Source organism: Eupeodes corollae, chromosome 3, assembly GCF_945859685.1.
Source record: "Eupeodes corollae chromosome 3, idEupCoro1.1, whole genome shotgun sequence".
NCBI classification, from domain to species: domain Eukaryota; kingdom Metazoa; phylum Arthropoda; class Insecta; order Diptera; family Syrphidae; genus Eupeodes; species Eupeodes corollae.
The window spans coordinates 100,449,973-100,469,227 of record NC_079149.1 but is presented as its reverse complement, the minus strand read 5'-3'; the positions used below and the strand labels follow the sequence as shown (position 1 = coordinate 100,469,227).

The window sequence follows — 19,255 nt, the reverse complement described above, 5'->3', positions numbered from 1 at the left end:
AAGTTGGATATCATCTCACGGTAGCGCTCACCATTCACAGGTACGTTACATTCGCATTATCTTTGAAGAAGTACGGTCCTCTGATGCCACCAGTCCATAAATAGCAGGAAACTGTGACTTGACTTTTTCTGGATGCATTACAATGCTTCTGACTGATATTCACTCCAAAATCGACAATTCTGCTTATTTACGTACACATTGAGCCAAACACAATTGGAATAGAAAAAGCGCGCGATAAACTTTCTTAACAGAGCACGAGTTTTGATAATAAAATTCAATAATTTGCAATCGTTGTCCGTTTGTAAGACTATTCATGGTTAAACTATATACCAAACTGTAGATTATTGACAGTGAAACATAACACAAAACGCTCGTCAGCTATTTAAACCATTGTTGCCAAAAAGATAATAGCTTAAAAAATCATCCTTAAGTTCAACTTACAACTTTTTTTTTTACAACACAGGAAAATCTTAGAAAGTAATAATAAATAGTTTTCGACTCAAGTATAATGAGACCAAAGAAAAATATTGACTGCAAATTTGTTTAATCTCCTACAAAATATTATTATTAATATTCTATAAAGTATTAGAAAAATCAATAGAAGGACACGGATGGGAAATTATTATCAGTGGTGGTCGAATACCAGCTCCTTTTTTAACTTTCAAAACTAAAAAATGAATGACCTAATTCATACACATTTAAACAATACTCGGCTTTATAAAACGTCCATGTAAAAAATTTCATAACCCCCTCACCTCACCCTGTAGCACTTTTGACCCGAAACCTTTCGAATACCTACCTCCATCTCCTCTAAAATCCCCTTACAAGGCGACGTACATATTCCAAGATTTGAGAACGTCATTCAAGGCCTACCTTGGGACGATCCTCTGATCCTAACTCCGTATCAAAACCACTATCAATAATCAATTATTTAACATCAAAGCTCTGGAAAACGTGAGAAGATATTTGACGTTTTTTTTATCCATCAGCTTCTTCCTTTTGGAAGCTGTTGTCAAAAGACTGCTTTACATTAATAAATAAATAAATAAATTAGGTGGCGAAACAGTCCTTAAAGAACTAGGGCCTAGTGACTTACAACTCTCAACCATTCCTGTGTGCGAGTACTGTTGTCAGGAATGGAATTTGTCAATTCCTCGCAAGAGGCAATACCCGTGAAAAGACTTTAGATGGCATAGATGAATGAAAGTCCAACGCACTAACCATCACGCTACGGGTATTACATTAATATTCAATAAAAGCCATGAAAAACCATTATTGGGCCTATTACTCTCGATTTAATTCCTGAGCAAAGCTCATATCAAAACAGATATGTAATGTTTTACTTGCGACAAATACGCAGGTAGGCAAGTATAGCTTCGTTAAAAATTTCAAACTCGAGATTTCATTCAAATATGCTATTAAGATGGCAGAAAAGTCGTTAAAAGAATGTTTTGGTATCCCGTCTGCCTGGCTATATGCATTCAGCTAAAACTTTTTAATAAGTTGAGAGCATAGAGATTAGGAAAAAGAGAAATTGAGGATGTTCTGTGGAGCGATGAAAGCAAAGTCGTCCTTTTTGGGTCCAATGGTCGTCGGGAATATGTGAGAAGACCCTAAAATGCAGCTTACGATCCACGGTACACTATAAAAACAGTGAAGCATGGTGTAGGAAAAGTTATGTTATGGGCTTGCTTTTCATATTACGGGGTCGGGCCTATTTATCCCATGAAGGGTATAAGGGATGCAACCGAGTATGTAAAAATTCTTGAGGATGTTATGTTACCCTATGCTGAAGAGGAAATGCCGTTGGTTTGGGTATACCAACAAAGCTATGACCCAAAGCATACATCAAAAAAGGCAAAATCATGGTTTGCGCAGAAGAAGTTATCCGTTATGGAGTGGGCAGCTCAATCTCCTGACCTTAACCCCATCGCAAATTTGTGGGGGGATGTTAAGAACGCATTTCATAAAGCTAAACCCTAGAATTCGAAAGAATTGTGGGAAGCAGTGCGTGACAAGAAGTGTCAGGATTTAGTGGACTCGATGCCACGTAGATGCGAGGCATCATAAAAAACAATGGTTATGCAACAAAGTACTAATTTTAAGCTAAAATTATTTGTATACTTTTATATAACTTATTACAGTTTTTCTTACGTAATAGATCTAGTACTTTGTCATGCACTGCTATTTTGGCTATTTTTATGAACAGCAATGTATTTAAAAAGCGGTTTTTACTGTGACAAAGCTAACGGTAAAAATTCGGTAATACTTATTTTCTGTTATTATGAATAAAATATTTTAGTTTGTTATTAGAAGTTTAATGAAATATATTATAACGTTGATATTGAAGGCCCTTTTGTTTTATTTGGAGAGCACTGCTTTTTTTATGAACAAAGCGCGTTCGCGACGTTTTTTTCGTTGTCCATAGCTCAAGAACCAGAAGAGATATCGACTTCAAATAAATTTTGTTATACTGATAATAAGGCAGAAAGATGAGGAAATGGTTCCCAAGAAAATTGCGTGGTTGTTTTCTTTTTTTACCATACCACTATACCAGTTTAAAAAAAGGTGAACATTTTGGCTTACCCTAAATATCTCACGAAACAACGACGCTAGAAACTTGAATTAAATTTTGTATTATATATTGTAACGTGATAACGTAGTTTTTGGAAAAAAATCTAGTTAACGGTTTTTTATAAATAAAATGTCTCACTTAGAAAATTTTACGAATAAAAAATGAATAAAAAATGAAAAATAACGTTTTTTCTGTTAAAATTTAAATTTTCTGGTAAAATTTTGAGAAAAATCGAATTGACGGTTTTTTTTATAAAAATAAAAATCCGAGAAAAACATTACTCAAAAATGGTAAAAATTAAATTTCGCCTCAAATATCTTTTAAAACATTTGAGATTATGGCTTTTAACTAATTTTTACTTATAAAAAATATTGTTTCCAAACATTTTGAGAAAAATCGAATTGACAATTTTTTGACAAAAAATAAAAACCTTAGCAAAAAAATGTATAAAAGTTGGTAAAAATTTATTTTCGACTCAAATATCTTTTCAAAAATTTGAGATATTGGCTTTAAACTACTTTTAATTTTCAAAAAATATTATTAGTAAGATTCAGTAAAATTTTGAAAAAGATCAAATTGACAGTTTTTTTTTTACAAAAAATTAAAAACCTAAAAATAATTAAACAAAAGTTGGTAAAAATTGATTTTCGACTCAAGCATCTTTTCAAAAATTAAAAATATTGTCTTTAAACTTATTTTATTTCACAGAAAATATTGTTTTCGATATTCGGTAATTTTTATATTAAAATCCAACAGTCCAACAGTAAAAATTGATACGAGTACATGTAGACAAACTTATAAGTCAAACCAACAGACGAAGATTTGCATTAAAGAAAATTCACCATGCTTTTCCTTCCCCAGTTTTAACAGAAAAATCTTTATTTGCAATTGCTCCCAATAACATTCTGTTGGGTTAAAAAGCTTGTTCTGGTAGCTTTGAAAACTGTTACCTCAAGAGTTCCACATGTCGTACATTTGAAGTTAGGACTTTCAGAATATTCAATTTTAAGAGCTTGTAAAAAAATGTATTCCGAAATTTATTTTTCAACAGAAATTACCTTTTTCTGTAAGAATTTGAGTACAATTCTTGAGTGTTATTTTAAGAATGAATAATTTTTGTAAGGCCATCTGTTGAGTTTTCATTTTAGATACGTTCGTTAAGTTTCTTATACCGTAAAAGGGGTTGTATCTTAGAAACTAAAAACTAGCACCATCTGTTATAACAATTACGAAGGTTTGTATCTCAGAAATATCATTTTTATAGCTCAATAATTTAGTTGCTATAATTTTGATATTTTTTGTTGCTAAAATAGAATAAATAGTTTTACAAATAACTAAAAATATTTCAAAAGGTTTCTTATAATTTTCAGGTTTATAATTGTTTTAACAATTCGCAAAGTCCTTACATAAATCACTGATTTCTTCTGCATTATCATTAACTATAACGACTTTACATAAGAAGTTGGCGTAGGTCTCTAATCCTTTCTTTAGTGAAAACAAAGACTAACAATAATACCATAAAAGAGTCAAGTACCTTAGAAAAAAGTAAATGTATGTGAAGGTACATCGCTTCTCTAGTAGAACACTTTTTAGGTTAACTATAATTTCTAAATTGTCGTTATAACTGACATCAACGGTGGAAAAAGTAACCGACGCAGAAATAGTCCTGATTTTATGGTTATCCTATAAAAAAGGGTTTGTTGAGATATAATAAACCATAAAATAACGGTTATTAACGTTTAATTAAAATAAAAAACTAGCTTTCTTTTATATATTTTTTAATAACAAATAAAACAATCACATTTTTAATCAAAGACTTTTACAACGTTAAACATTAAAATAGAAACAAACAAAAATAAACAAGAGTCAGTATGAGTAGTCAAAATACAAATTATAAAAATACAATGTAATCGTTGGATTAAACTTAACAATCTCAGGCAATGGTATCCTTTGCGTTCGGTCATAGGTCAGCATTCTCTCGCAAAGCCCCGACCACATCTTCCCGTAGTACAGCTCCATCTTCTTGCAGTGATAAAATGCCGAAGAGCTATGCAACACCATTGCCCTCAATTCACTCATAGTCTCGGCAAAGCTGAACGGACCACACCCCGTGCACATTTCATACAAAATACACCCCAGCGACCAAATGTCCGCCTTAAAGTCACACGTATAACCCCTCAATATCTCTGGAGCCAGGTAGTATGGTGTTCCAAGGGCATCCATCTTCTTGGCATGACTCGAATGAATCAGGGCAATCCCAAAGTCAGCAATTTTAATACGATTATTCTTATCGATCAAAATATTCTCGGGCTTCAAGTCGCGATGGATAACGTGACGAATGTGAAGGTATTCCAAGCCACTCAGCATATCACAGAAGTAGGCGAGAAGTTCGCTTTGGGTGAGCGGCTTTTTGAGGTTATTTTCGATGATTGTTCGCATTGTCCCCCCTGAGGCGTATTCCATTATGATGTTGACGACTTCTCCTTGGACAAACGATTGCAGGAATTTTATTATGCGAGGATGTTTGAGCTGAGAGATGATGTAGACTTCTTCACGGATCATTTTCAGTTCGGTCGAGGGGTTTTGCATTACAATTTGTTTCACACAAACCGGGTGACGATGGTTTGCAGTTTCGGCTAAGAAAACTTTGCCAAATGTACCCTCGCCAAGGAGTTTTAGCACATGGAAACCTGAGTTTTCGAGATTCATTTTGATTTTTTTTTTTAAATATTGTATAATTAACACATTTAACACAGAAACAACACAAAACTAAGGACAATGACGAAAATTGATATGTGTCAATGGATTATTCTTTTATTATTCCAGAACATAAATGTTAACCGTTCTTTTCGACAAGAAAGACGATAAAGAAATAAAAACAAAAAGAACAAGAGAAATGATCAAGACATCTCTCAAAGATTTATGGTTGCCACCTTGATTAAATATAAGCTATACAAGTAAAAGTTTATTCAAACTTTTCATCACTTTTAGTAGCGCAACTTTTATATCACCTGTGTTTTTTTGGCATTCTATAAATTGTATAGTAGAAAATTCCAAAGAAAACCCATCGGCAGTAGCCACATTTTTGTATTTAAAAATTGGTATAACTGAAAGAAGATCTGTCAGAATATGTATAAAAAAAGCACACAAATAGAAGAAAGTTTTTTGAAAATCAAAAGTTAAAATTAACTTAGCAAAAAAGACGAACTAAAACAAATAAAATGGACAATTTTCAAGAGGAAATTATCCAGTTTTGACATAAAATAAAAACTTCAAGAAGGGGGTTGTTCGCAGACTACTACATCAACATATTGTGGTGTTGAAACGAGCTTGAAGCTCGCCTCAATTCTTTATATTCCTGATCCGAGTTTAAATAAGCTTGATTTGATTCCGGTTGGGAGTCGGAGCCGAGTCAATCTTTGTGAAGAAAAATCTATTTGGAGGAGTTGGGTTTACAGATAGTGCATTATGGTCTGTTTATTTGCTTTTTTGTGTTCAAAGATAAAGCTTTATTTTAATCAAATACAAAATTGCACTTGGAGTAGGTAGCATATTATATGGGGCTGAACTATTCAGTTCTTCATTATTTAACACAAATCAAAATATCTCACTTCCACTTCAATAGAAACATCGAAACATCATTTGCATTTTAGAAAGTGCTATCAAACTTAATCATTTTTATATATTCTACTGCGTTAGAAACACCAAAAGAATTTATTTTATCTAAACTGAGATAAACCTTTGGTGGAAACATAGCAAAATTTAATTATCTTTTGTATGTTTTCTCTTGCAAAATAAGCCCAGTTAGTCCATTTTCATTTTTAAAACTAAATAATATCAACAGTAACAAATCAGTTGTTCCCCAATGGAAAACACATGATTCCAAATGCACAACTACTCAACGAACACAGCCATTGAAATACAAATACAATATCAATCGTACCAACATTTGAGGACAAAATCACATAAGATCCATTCGAGACTCGTCTAAATGTCAAAAACCCATCCGTAGTAAGAATCTACTATAACTATTATCGTTGGTTTTCGTACTGTGGATATTGTTTTCATTATTCATGTAAAATGCTACTATACTATTGATATATTTTCCAAGTTAAAATTGGAGCTTACACGTTCATAGAAAAATTATTAAAATGAACACAAATTTATAAAACTGCAATTAAATTGTTTGAAATTTCAAAAGTTTATAGTTTCTTACAAATTAAACAAAAATTACGGTGGTATTAACTATTAACAAATTAAAAGTTTTGCAATTTGATTGCGACAACACTTTAAACTTCGACTTAAAGTCGTTCTTAAACCGTCGCGTCGTTCTTAATAAAGGGTTTAGATATTTCAATTAAAGGGAATTGTAATTGAATTTTGTTGTAATCCTTCTTTCCTAGCTTTGAAGCCAATATCAATTTCGTAAAAATTGAACGTAACCAAAATTTTGAAATTTATGAATTTCATGGTGAAATTTACGAATGACAATTGAACCAATGGTGTCCAGGAAAATTTGATATTCTATACGTGTTGAATACTCCCTAAAAACTCCTCTCAATTTGGACAGGATCAACTAAATTTTGGCGGGATCAAAGGGGGACAAGTTAATTTGTTTGCAAATTACTACTAGGTTCTTTTGGAAACAATATTCATTTGCATTTTGTTCAACAGCTCCCAAGAAAATTGATTTTTATCAAACAAAATTTCGATCAAATCTTTAAAGTAATATGCTGACGAAAAGTGTTATGAATTAATAATGGTTTTTTATTTAAATTGTTGGTTGTTTGTCATTTGACAGCTGAAAGTTCAGAATCAATAGAAGCGGGATAGGTTAATTACTACTAGCTGAATGATTTTGAGTTTTTTTTTCTTATCATATCATAAGAAATAATTTAGTAAGAATTTGTTTACAAAATAAAAATTGGAGAAGAATCTAGTGACAGAAAAACTACAGAAACGTCAAAGCTGTCATTATTTGACTAAAACAAGCATACATGAAGTCTTGTCTAATCTATTAAGACCTTTAAGCCGGTGTATAACTAATAATATTGTACATTCACTGATTGGGTTATTGAAATTCTTCAAAGTCAAAAAAATCTTCAGTGATGTGGGCTATTTTAAATTGGAGGCGGAAATTTATCTTCAACGTGTGACGTGTGTTTCGTGCGATTTTTATGCTGGTGGTTTATGGATTGATCTACTGATTTGAATTGGAATGTATTTTCGACACAATTCTGTGTTTTTACACTTTTAACAAATTTTGCAAAAGATTGTCATGAAATCATTTTTTATGATTAAAGCTTTCGTAAAAGAAAACACTTTTTATAAGTGCCAGTGAATTAAGAAATTTAATATAAAATTGTAGGTGTTCAAATGTTCAATGTTAGCCGATTTTTCATGTTTCATCGAACATTATGCATCTAAACGATTCGTATAAAATGGTTTTTCATTGATCTAATCTAAAATTATGTTTTTCAAAAGAGGATGTGGAAGACAAACTTTCAATGAAAAAAGGCTCTTGAATGAAGAAATTGTTGTATTAGTCAAGGTGTTTAAATATCTTGGCTTAATAGGATGATCATGGGGAATAATTATGGTCATAATGGTCAAAAAGTTAAGATATGCTTTATTAATATCAACATATCGCTCAGCATTAAATATAAGATTTTTTGGTCAGTATCGGGGACGATATACCTGTACGGTGCCCAAGCTTGGGGAGGTAAGAAATTCGAATCCGTTCAAAAACTCTTTATATATTTTGTGAAGAGAATATTTCAGGTGCCATCAAGAACTGCTAAGTACATTGTCATGCTGGAAATAGGACAAGGGTCATGACCCCCCTGGGAGATACTTTTTTTTATATATTTTTGGGAATTTCCTTCAATTCAAAACTAATCGTTTGGAGTTAATGGATGTCATATATTTTGAATTATTAATTTTTTTTATATGAAAACAAAATGTGTATTTACTTCCTAAAACTTTGTTGCCAAAAGTACAAAGTTTTAACCATAAAGACTTGTACAAGAACCTAATATGAATCAGAAATTCAGCCCTATTGCAAAATTTTGATCAACGGACGATCTAGGGGGGGCTTAAGTTGTAAAAGTTAAGTTAAGTTGTAAAAAGTGGTTTTCTGTCGGAATTTTTTTTTTTTTTTTAACTATACTAATGATTTAAATTATTTTCATGAAAAAAAAGCAAATATTCAGGTTTTTAAGAAAAAATCTTGAATAAGAGAACAATTTTATCAAACATGACTTTACAATGGTGGAAAAGTCAAAAAAAGTGAGTCCCCCGTTTTCCTCCGTGTCTGTATGTCTGAGTTAATTGAATTAAAGTTTCCTAGCCGATTAGCTTAAAGCGTTTATTTTTAATTTGTTTAATACGAAAAATAACAGAAGTCCGTATAAAATGTTTTGGTTTAAAATGAAAATTGGACTTTTTTCAAAATGAACCGATAGATTTTTTTTTTAAATTTCTCTAATTTTTTGTTTCTTAATTCGGCTTCTTTCTACAAGGAAAATATATTTCGGTAATGCTCCAGAAGGGTGCCTCTCATAAAACCGTTATTTTGTTTTCAAGTTTTCTTAAGCGCTAATCAACCGATTTAAATAATCTTTCTTTCAGTTTAAGCTTTTGTCGATTTTCAATGTCATTATTTTTTTATGTTTAGAAAAATAACAATTATTTTTACAAAACTTAATATCTCAGATAAGGGTGAACATTTTTTAACGAAATTTAAATGTAAAATTTATATTTATAAGCACTAAATAACTGCATGCCAAAAATATTTTAAAGACACAATTCAAAAACTGTAAGAACTGCTTTAATGGTTTTTCAAATAAAATTAAGTCAATCTAAGTTTTTGAGATATAAAGTGGTATTTAAATTTTTGGTGAAAACTCATTTTGCAAACACATTTTTAAATCTTAAAATGTAGAAAATAATTTTCAACAGACTTTTTTAAAGAAATTAGCAAGTTCTAGCGTTCGTGCATTATATTTTCTTTGAAAATTGATTTTCTGTTAAATAGAGGTTTTAAGATAGTACAAAATAAAGGAAATCAATTTTTTATAGTGAATTTGCTTGAGATGTTCTAGAACTGAGATTTAAACAAGAATATCAAGAATATAAATATCCCAAAAACAGCAAAATGCCTCTTTTGTTAAACTAATGAACTTCTCATATCTATTGACATAAAAAAAAACGTAATGAACGTTTCATATCTATTAACATAAAAGATTTGAATCTCTTGAGAACTGAATTGAAAAGAGATTCTAAAACGTGTAATTTGTGACTGCCGCACAAAAGTTTCTTCTCAACTTATTTTTTTACCTTAATTTGTTTTTATTTTATATTCAGAGAAATTATTTACTTCAGTGCACATATTTCCTCAAATTCAAAAACCAATATCTACAATTTTTAAATTTTGTTGACTCCTTTAAGATCAAAATATTTTCTAGCATAGCTCCAATATACGAGTAAGCAGACTGATAGCGATAGTAATAAATAATAGATTACCGAAAATTGAGTCAAAAAAGCCAGAAAATTCATAATATCCGAATCTTTTTCTTTTTTGGGTTTTTGAATTTTTGTAACGTCTTTCGCATTAATAGAAATGGCAACAAAAAAATATGTTGTTTTAGAAAAAAGCTAAGCCCCTTATTAAAAGTCTGGATCCGCCCTTGGCAACAACAAACATAATAATAAAACCTTTTATTTATGGAATGCTATATTTTTATTAATCTTAATTAATTAGTTTAAGGTTTAATTTGTACAGTTTTCGGGCGATTCATTTTGGCTCCTTATTTGTATCCACCGTTTGTCTCCATATCATATCTCTCTCTATAAACATCAAGTAAGAGAGTGATGAAATAATGACACTCCATCGTCTATCGCTCCAAAAGCGTCTAATATGAACAAACGTCTATAGGATTGACAAACACTTTTCAATGGCGACAAATCTAAATCTAACGTCTGTTTTAAGAAACCTTCTTTTGCTTAAAATGCAACTTTTAATCGAAAATAATCCAAGTTAAATGTTTAGTGAACAAATCGACTAAAATAGTTAATTAATCTTTTACTTTATTTTTGTTCTTCTTCTTTAAAAATCTTGTTTTCTTCTTGTTTTTTTTTGTTCAAGTCAAACTATCTAAGATTAAATAAAACCTTTAACACTTCGACAGGAGAAATAATTCGTTTTCCATTTCCATAGAAGAAAAACGTTACAAAAACAAAAGAAAGTCAAATGCTTGGCTTGACTTGGTTTGGCATAAGACACAATGTAGAGGATTAAATTGCAAAAAGGACACTATCTGTATCTGTATCCTTTCGTAAAAATGTACATTTAAATCCCTCAACTTAATCTTTATACATTTATAAAAATAGTGGGTACCTTCATATCGTATATATGTACGAGTAGGTATAAAGTAAAGTGATAGAAAACGCAGAAGAATGCAATAAAGTACTTTCAACGTTCTATCCTGTTTGCGTTTTGCGGATAGAAGGACTTTGTCATCCGTCCTGTGAGTCCTCCTGACCCAATGCAGCTTAACCAAAACGTCTTACGAAATACACATACCTATAGAGAAAAAAAAGTAAACGGAAGGAAGGAAGAAAACCTCCTTTAAAAAGGATTCTCCTATTTTACAAAGAAACTTGAAAATTACTTGGAATTTATATCTTTTAAAACTTATACATATACATAGAAATCGATGAGAAATTCTATACATATGTACATCAATTGTGTGTGTGTGTGTGTGTAGAGTTAAAGTAGAGTTACTTTGCGAACAACTACAACAAAAAAGAAACTCATATACTGAAAATAAAAGGATATTGTGAGTAATAGTTAAGAATGAACTCCTTCGACAGGATATTAATTGATTACCATTATGGATAAAGAAATAAAGAATAAGAAAGAAAAAGTTCAAAGGAAAACTAAACAAAAATAACAATAATAAAAGGAGTATAAGGAGAAAATGAATTAAGCAGAACGAAAACGATACGATTTCCATTAATTTAGGTCACCGCATTACAAAAAGGATATTTCTTATTCAATGGGTTTTTTGTGTGTATGGAAATTATGTGGATTTTTTTTGTTCGTGTTGTTGTACTTTCAAAGAAAGCCTTTAGCCTTCAGCCTTTATACTCAAAATAATATACAAAAATAAAGTTTCTTTTACATGTGATCCCAATGGGAGTGTATGTATGTAAATTACAATATTATAGTTTATGACAAAAGCCTGATATTTCAATATTTTTGTAGGCTACATTTCTCAGTATTTATCATGGTTCAATGTTAATCGAAATTTTTGTATTGTACGTCTAAGTCGTATTTGGATCAGGGTCAATTCAAGGAATTATGTCGATTTCTTCATTCTTAGAAATAGAAAAAGCTGGTAGAGAAAAAGTATGTTAAAGTTTCGGAAACTAAGTTTTCTTAATGCGTTTTGACATCGAAAGAGATTCCAGAACAATGACAACATGAACAAAGTAAAGTTGGTTTGATTTAAAACGATAATCGAAACTTAACTCAAGGCCACAGACAACTTTCTTTGACCTTTTTTCAAAACAAAGCATTACTCTTGGTAAAAATAAACTTGGTTTATATTTCTTTGGAAAGTTTTTGAATCTTTTATAATAATGACTTTTGAAAAATTAAAACTGAATGCATACCCTGTGCTCCTATAATACATATATACTACTAAACAACATATGTATATCTTTGATCGAAGGGAAATTGTTTAGGGAAATGTAATTAAATTATAGGGTTATAGCCAAACCATTATTGGGCTTTGATATTTTAAGTACAAACAATGGACTCTTATGAGACAATCTGAAATGTTATCTCAAGCTGTGCCTGCCTTAGATCGTAAATATCGTAAGCTCGACCTAAACGCTAGAATAGATCTATTTTCCATTTTTGTGCTCTTTGACAGCTGACAACTGTACTGTCATTGTAACTTTTGTTTGTTTTACTTCAGAATCTGTGTGTTGCAGTAGTGTCTTCCCTTCTGAAGTTAAATTTATACAAAAAATAAAAGATATAAATGGTGTCTCAAAATAACTCAAGATTTGAATTAAATAGAAGTTTTTAGTCTTTTGATAGTTATATTTTTATTGACTCGTAAAGTACATAGGATAGGGTTATGTATGGAATAACACATCGGACAAATGGCCTCCACGGCTTTGCATGCACATGCGCACTCTTTTGTTGAAATTTTCCATGACCATTCTGCATAAATGTAGCTGAATTTCGTTGATGCAGCGTTGAATCTCCTCCTTTAATGCACGGGTGGTTGTGGGCTTGTTGACATAGACTTGTGATTTCAAATAACCCCATAAAATGAAGTCTAATGGTGTTAAATCACACGATCTAGGAGGCCAATTTTGATCACCGAAACGAAAGAATACACGACCTGGAAATGTCTCATGCAGTAATTAAATTGTTTCACGGGCTAATGACATGTGGCACCGTCTTGTTGAAACCACATATTGGACACATCAATATCATCCAATTTTGGCAGAAAGAACTGTGTAATCATGTCGCGATATCGAGCACCTGTAACAATCACTGCTTGACCAGCATCATTTTCAAAAAAATATGGCCCAATTATGCCTCCAGCCCAAAATCCACACCATACAGTCACGCGTTGTGGATGCATTTGTTTTTCGACAATCACATGTGGGTTCTCCGAACCCCAAATGCTTCATCGCTAAGGATGATTTTGCTCGAAAAATCAGGGTCCATTTGTTGATGTTCAATAATCCATTCAACAAACTCTCTTCTCTGTCCATGGTCATTAGGCTTCAATTGTTGTGTTAATTGAATTTTGTAAGCATGAAGACACAGATCTTTGGTGAGTATACGCTGTAGAGAGGTTCTTGAAATTTGCAATTCTTGTCCACGACGTCGAATTGAGGTTCCTGGATTGTCAGCAACACTCTCACGCACTGCTTCGACATTCACATTTGAACGGCTTGTTTTCTCTTCACAGTTGACGAAGTTAAAACACTATTCCGACCATATTTTGTATGAAGTTTTCGAACTGCAGCCGCCAAGCTTTCACTATTTTTGAAATATTCTTTAATAATGAAGACACGTTGTTCTATCGTGTAACGCTCCATTTTTAATAATCCTATACTGTTAGCTGTCAAATTGCTTTTTTTTCAGGGTTGCCAACACTTCACTGCACTAATGGCGGCAAATTCAAATCTTGCGTTAATTTTGGGACATCCTTTATATGAGCAACAAATAAAAAAAAAGTCTGAGTAAACTTAAGTAAACTTTCTTCTCAACGCCCGAAGTTTGATGCTACATTAGGTTTTGCAACTTTTATTTCACGTTTTATGACACAAGCTTTCGTTAAATATCGTAAAGTCGGTTAGAAGTCTGTCAAAAGCCAGACCGACCGAACTTTGTGGTTTAGCTATTATCAAATCTAAAGCTATAACAATCTAAAATGATACCTTAGACGTTGCGACCGCCTTATATCGTACACTTTAGACCAACATTTCGGTCAGGCGTTTGAGAGTTCAAACGTCATTGTGACTTTTGTTGAAGAAAATACACAAACCATAATTTTTTCTTATAGTTTTAAAATAAATAAATCAGCAAAAGCAATTTTTTCATATGATTGAATGAATTTCCTTTTGGTGCTCATATTTTAACTTTTTAGAACTTTGAGAACAAAAAACAATTTATTTGGGGATCTATTTTTGTGATTTAAAAATAAGTTTTATTTTCATTACAAACTAGGTGACATTTTATTTGATATCACTTCTGGCTACATTAATTAAAACAGTGGTCTTACATTACCATTTTTGTTTTCTAAAAATATAACTTAAAGTTTAGGATTTATTTTGTATGTAATCGATAAATGAAAATGTTTGACAAACCAAACATAATTTTGTCAAAATACAAAGATATCATTTTCCCTAAAAAAAGAACATAACAATCATCTTTGAACAAAATCATCGAAGGGTAAGGCTCATAATGATCTGTTTTGGATCATTATGATAATAAAACGAGGCACTTACTCTCAATTTAAATTTTATATTTGGTCTCACTGGTACCTCAAATCTCAATTTTACCGGGATGCGTTCCAAAATTCTGAAATCAATTACAAAATACAGTGCATGTTCGGCAACTTACATAGAGTTTACAACTAAAGGCGGGTCGAAAGCCACGGTGTGTGGTTTGCGGATTTTTCCCATTGCTGCAACTTAAAAAAAAAACAAGGAGAAGTGTAAAGGGGACGAATCACAAGATCATGGTGGCCAGTTCACCTCGCGTTTCCTCGGCGTTCATTGAATTCAAGGAACAAGAAGTAGGTGATCATTGGTGATACCTACCGTTGACGGTGATGGCCGGACTAATATCATTTTGGAAGAGTACTGATGACGCCTCTAGCCCAAAATCCACACCAAACAGTAACTTTATTTGGATGCATTGAATATCGCATTGATTGGTGTCGGCTAAAATTCGGCAACTATGCTTAATTACTTGACTTTTCATCAAAAATTATTTTTTGACCAACATTTTGATCAACTTCGAACTACTCCAAAATCCAATTAGCGAACACACGATGGGTTGATCCACACGAATCTGCATTCTAGAAGCGTCGGGGAATGTTTAAACATTCAATTCGATGAAAATCACATCGATTGCAATAACTTCCGATATTAAAATTATCAAAATTGCTTGCCTTGCCAACTTGTGGCCTCTTAACTATTAAGTTCTATCTAATGATGAAATGACTTCGATGGGAAAGTTAATCGAAAACTTAAAACATTGGACTTATCTTTTCTACATATTTAAAAATATAATCCAAAGAACTTTTAACAAGGTACACTCAGCTGCTGAAAAATTTCAAAATGTATATATATAACTTTCCAAATCATTAAACCACTTAACCGTACATCTTTAGATATTTTTAGGGATTAAGATTAAAAGCTATACTTATTTAAGAACTTATTTTATTAAAAACAAATAAAACATTATTTAATGTTTTTGCAAAAACTTGAGAAAGTTCTGAGAGTTTCTTAAACTTAATGTTTACCACATGAGTTTATTTCTTATAAAATTTTGTTGTGCTTGTGTTTTTTTTTATTAAAAATGTTGTTTTCTAAGTCCTAATTAGTTTTTCATATACAAAACTTGTTAGTAATGGCGTTTTATTACTTACAAACTGTTAAAAAGATAACAGACGAAAAATAGCGGGGTTATTAAAAATGTAAGCAGTGAGTAGAATCGAAATTAAGTTAACTACGAAAAACTTAATCTTTATCATTGTTTTTAATATCGTTTCTTCTTGAATAGAACTTAAATGTTCGACATCTTGACATAGTTGCAAGCCTTTTAAACTCATTGCAAATACAAAAAATAAAAAACAAAAGCTTAAGTTCAAGAATTGCTTATCTATACCAATTAGGGTAATTTTACTCCAGAAGCTTTTAGTTACTATAATAATATGTCTACTTACTATTTACTCACAGGTGTCTTCAGTGGAATCAATTCAATTTCGATCATAATTCGTCTGAAAGTGAAAAAAGATAAATTTAGACTTAATTAACAAAAAAGAATAAGGAAACGAAATAATACAAGTTGCAGATAATGTGGAAATATTTTTAAAATTTTCGACATTTCAAGGTCTTTAAAATTTACATCAAATGTACCTTTTTTTCGACCTATACTCGTATATTTCAAGAACTAGCATAGGTTAGGTTAGGTAAGGTTAAAGTGGCTGTTGGTTGGGAAGTCCAACACACTTAGACCAAAGTATGGTCCGTTGTGATACCACATGAATCAGTTGATCAGCTTAACTCGTCGAACCTATTGGAGCTCCACCAAACTAGCATATTTATCTTCGTTCGGTAGTTTTTTTTTTGCTATAATATCATTAAACGAAAAGTAAACAATTTGGCTGACCAAAAATATCTCTCGAAGCAATAAAAGTAGTGACTTCAATTTTTATTAAAATTGAACAAAAAAAGAAGTTTTTCCTCTAATATTTTGGAAACTTAAAATTATTTGGTATCTGTTACGATTTGTAGTATCTGTTATGATTTGTAGAAAAATCGATGGGATAGAAGTTCAAAAGAAGGGACATAAAAAGATACTACTAAAAGTTGGTAAAACTTAATTTTTGACATGACAATAATTAAAGATTTTGTCTTTTTTAAAAATGTTGTTTTTGACTTTTAATAAAATTTAAAATCCAATCTTGTTTTTTGAAGGGGAGAGTACGATAACTTTGGCGACAAAGTTTGATGACAGATTTGTATAGAACAGTTTAAAGCAAGCATTTTTTACTAAAGGAGGGGGGGTCTATCTCCCCCTGTTTAGGCGGTAGGGGAAATTTAAAAAAATATGTACATTAAATTAAGTATTATACCTTATTTGCTCTTATTTGTTTTTCATCAAAAACTGAAAACTAGATGATTTTATGTCTTTTAATTTTTGAAAAAATTGACACCCCCTCCCATTGTAAAAAATGCTTGTATTAAGCCCCTCTACCAAAAACCGTTATTATATCTTGTTGACAAAGTTATCGTACTCGTGCCGGAGTAAATAATTCGGTAAATCAAACTTATTTTATTATATTAAAAATATTGTTGTTAACTTTTAGTTAAGTTTAAGTGGGTCGCGAGAACTGACTCTTGAATTCAAAAAACTTAACTTGGTTTCTAAATATGGAGTTATTTAGAGCTTAGAGATATCGAATGTTGATATGTTTATAAATTTTTAAAACCCGAAAAATAAACAATAAAATGTATGCGTATCAAATATTATTAAGACAGTACCTATAAGAGCTTCTGCAGAAAAAATATATAAACTTAAAAAGAATTAAACAGTTCTGTTGGGTTGCCCTTCAAACTAATTTTTTTTATTTAAGGAAGACAAGTTAAGATACAAAATTTAGAGAAAATAAAAATCCATTGGTTTCGAATTTTCGATTTTTGACCAAAAAAAATTTATGGGGACTACTGTTATTTTTAGTTCAACAAAAATGAAAAAAAAGCCTAACCAAACCTGCTTATAACCTTAGTTTCCAAGTTAATTTATTGCTTTAATCTACGATCTACCGCCTCAACAGATGCAAAAAAGAATAAACACATATCTATATGCAAAAAATAAATAATTTACAATTAATGATTAATTTCTTAAAAATAGATAATACAAATCAATTTTGAATTTGTTTCTAGGCCATGCTATGTCAATATGACTAATTACTTCGTTGAACTCCCTAATTGATCTTGAAACTGGTTCTGTAGCAGTTCTCTGAAAAGGGATACGATCAAGAGAATACGCAAACTCATATGTTGGAAGTTTCTTAGAGACCGAGATAGCGAAGCATTTCTTGACATTAAGTTTAAGACAGTTAACCAAACACCAGTTTGATAAATGATCGAGGTCTATTTGGAGATTAAAGCAATCATAAATGGAATTCACTTTTAAAAATAATGTAAGATCATCAGCATATATATGAGACATTGGCTGAATTTTATGTTTTTGCAAATATCATCGATAAAGATTATAAATAAAAGTGGGCCAAGATGACAGCCATGGGGAACTCCTTAGGTACATTAAATAGATCTCGTGTTTTGATTGTCAAGTTTTACTTTTTGTACCCTATTAGTTTAAAAAGATGAAATCCATTGAAGGAGAGTAGAGTGAATCCCAAAGTTATGAAGCTTTCGAAGCAGTATGTTGTAGTAGGTATACAGAATCTAATGACTTACTAAAATCCGTTTATATAGCATCTACTTGATTTTGACCTTCTATACAATTAATAGCGAAAGAGGAAAAACATGCGAGATTTGTGACAGTTGATCTACCCGATATAAACCCATGACGGGCATGACTTACGAGTTCTTTTACGAAAAAATCCATTTTGGTCTTTACTAAACTTTCGAGCAATTTAGGAATTGTGGACAGCTTACAAATGCCTCTATATTTTCAACATTATTTTTCGAACCAGTCTTATAAATTGGGATCAGAAAAGAAGATTTCCATTCGTCCAAAAATATTCCGGACGATAAAGATAAGTTGAATATAATTTGCAATGGAAAGCATATAGAACTAGAGCATTTTTTAAGACAATAGGAATGTGATTGGGTTTAAGATTCTGAAGGCCATTTAATACTTCAGATAATTCGTAAGTCGTAAGCCAATATCTACTTTAGGGTAATATTCGAAAGAAAATTCAAGTTTCCTTGTGAAGTTGAGTAAACTGATTCAAAAATTGAGCAAAAAGATCAAGACTTTTATTAATGTCAGTAGAATTCTCCCCTCTAAAATTCATCGTAGTTGGAATGCCAACTGATTTCCTTTTAGAATTAATAAGACTCCAGAATCGTTTGGGATCACTTTTCAAATTCAGTATTCCAGTCTACAGTTCCAAGATAATTATCGAGTTCAATGAAGTTTAATTTTAATAAGTTAAATGGTTTTGGATTGTTGCAGTTAAATTTTAAATATAAAAGTTTAAAGCAAATAAATGATCAATAAAAGTTATTTCAGAATCTTTTTTTAAATTACATGAGTTAAGCATATTTTCACTTAAGGAATATGACCAATTTATATAGGATAAGTTGAAATCACCAATAATACAAATTTTATGCAAATTATTTTTAAAATTATTAACAAAATCAATGTTAGAAAGATGTTTTTCA

General features: G+C 31.1%; 2 protein-coding genes across 2 annotated transcripts in view; both read right to left on the bottom strand.

The window, feature by feature from the left end:
* Positions 1-19,255, bottom strand: part of LOC129952452 (meiotic nuclear division protein 1 homolog) — a 312,005-nt gene that overhangs the window by 26,828 nt on the left and 265,922 nt on the right. The window contains exon 3 of the mRNA XM_056065035.1: positions 16,063-16,116. The gene's annotated coding sequence lies outside the window, so the exon portion shown is untranslated. The remainder of the gene's footprint in view (positions 1-16,062; positions 16,117-19,255) is intronic.
* LOC129952450 (serine/threonine-protein kinase Nek5-like) lies at positions 4,367-5,419 on the bottom strand. The gene has a single exon (XM_056065033.1). It carries the CDS (start codon positions 5,282-5,284, stop codon positions 4,442-4,444), a length of 843 nt encoding a protein of 280 aa, XP_055921008.1. The 5' UTR covers positions 5,285-5,419; the 3' UTR covers positions 4,367-4,441.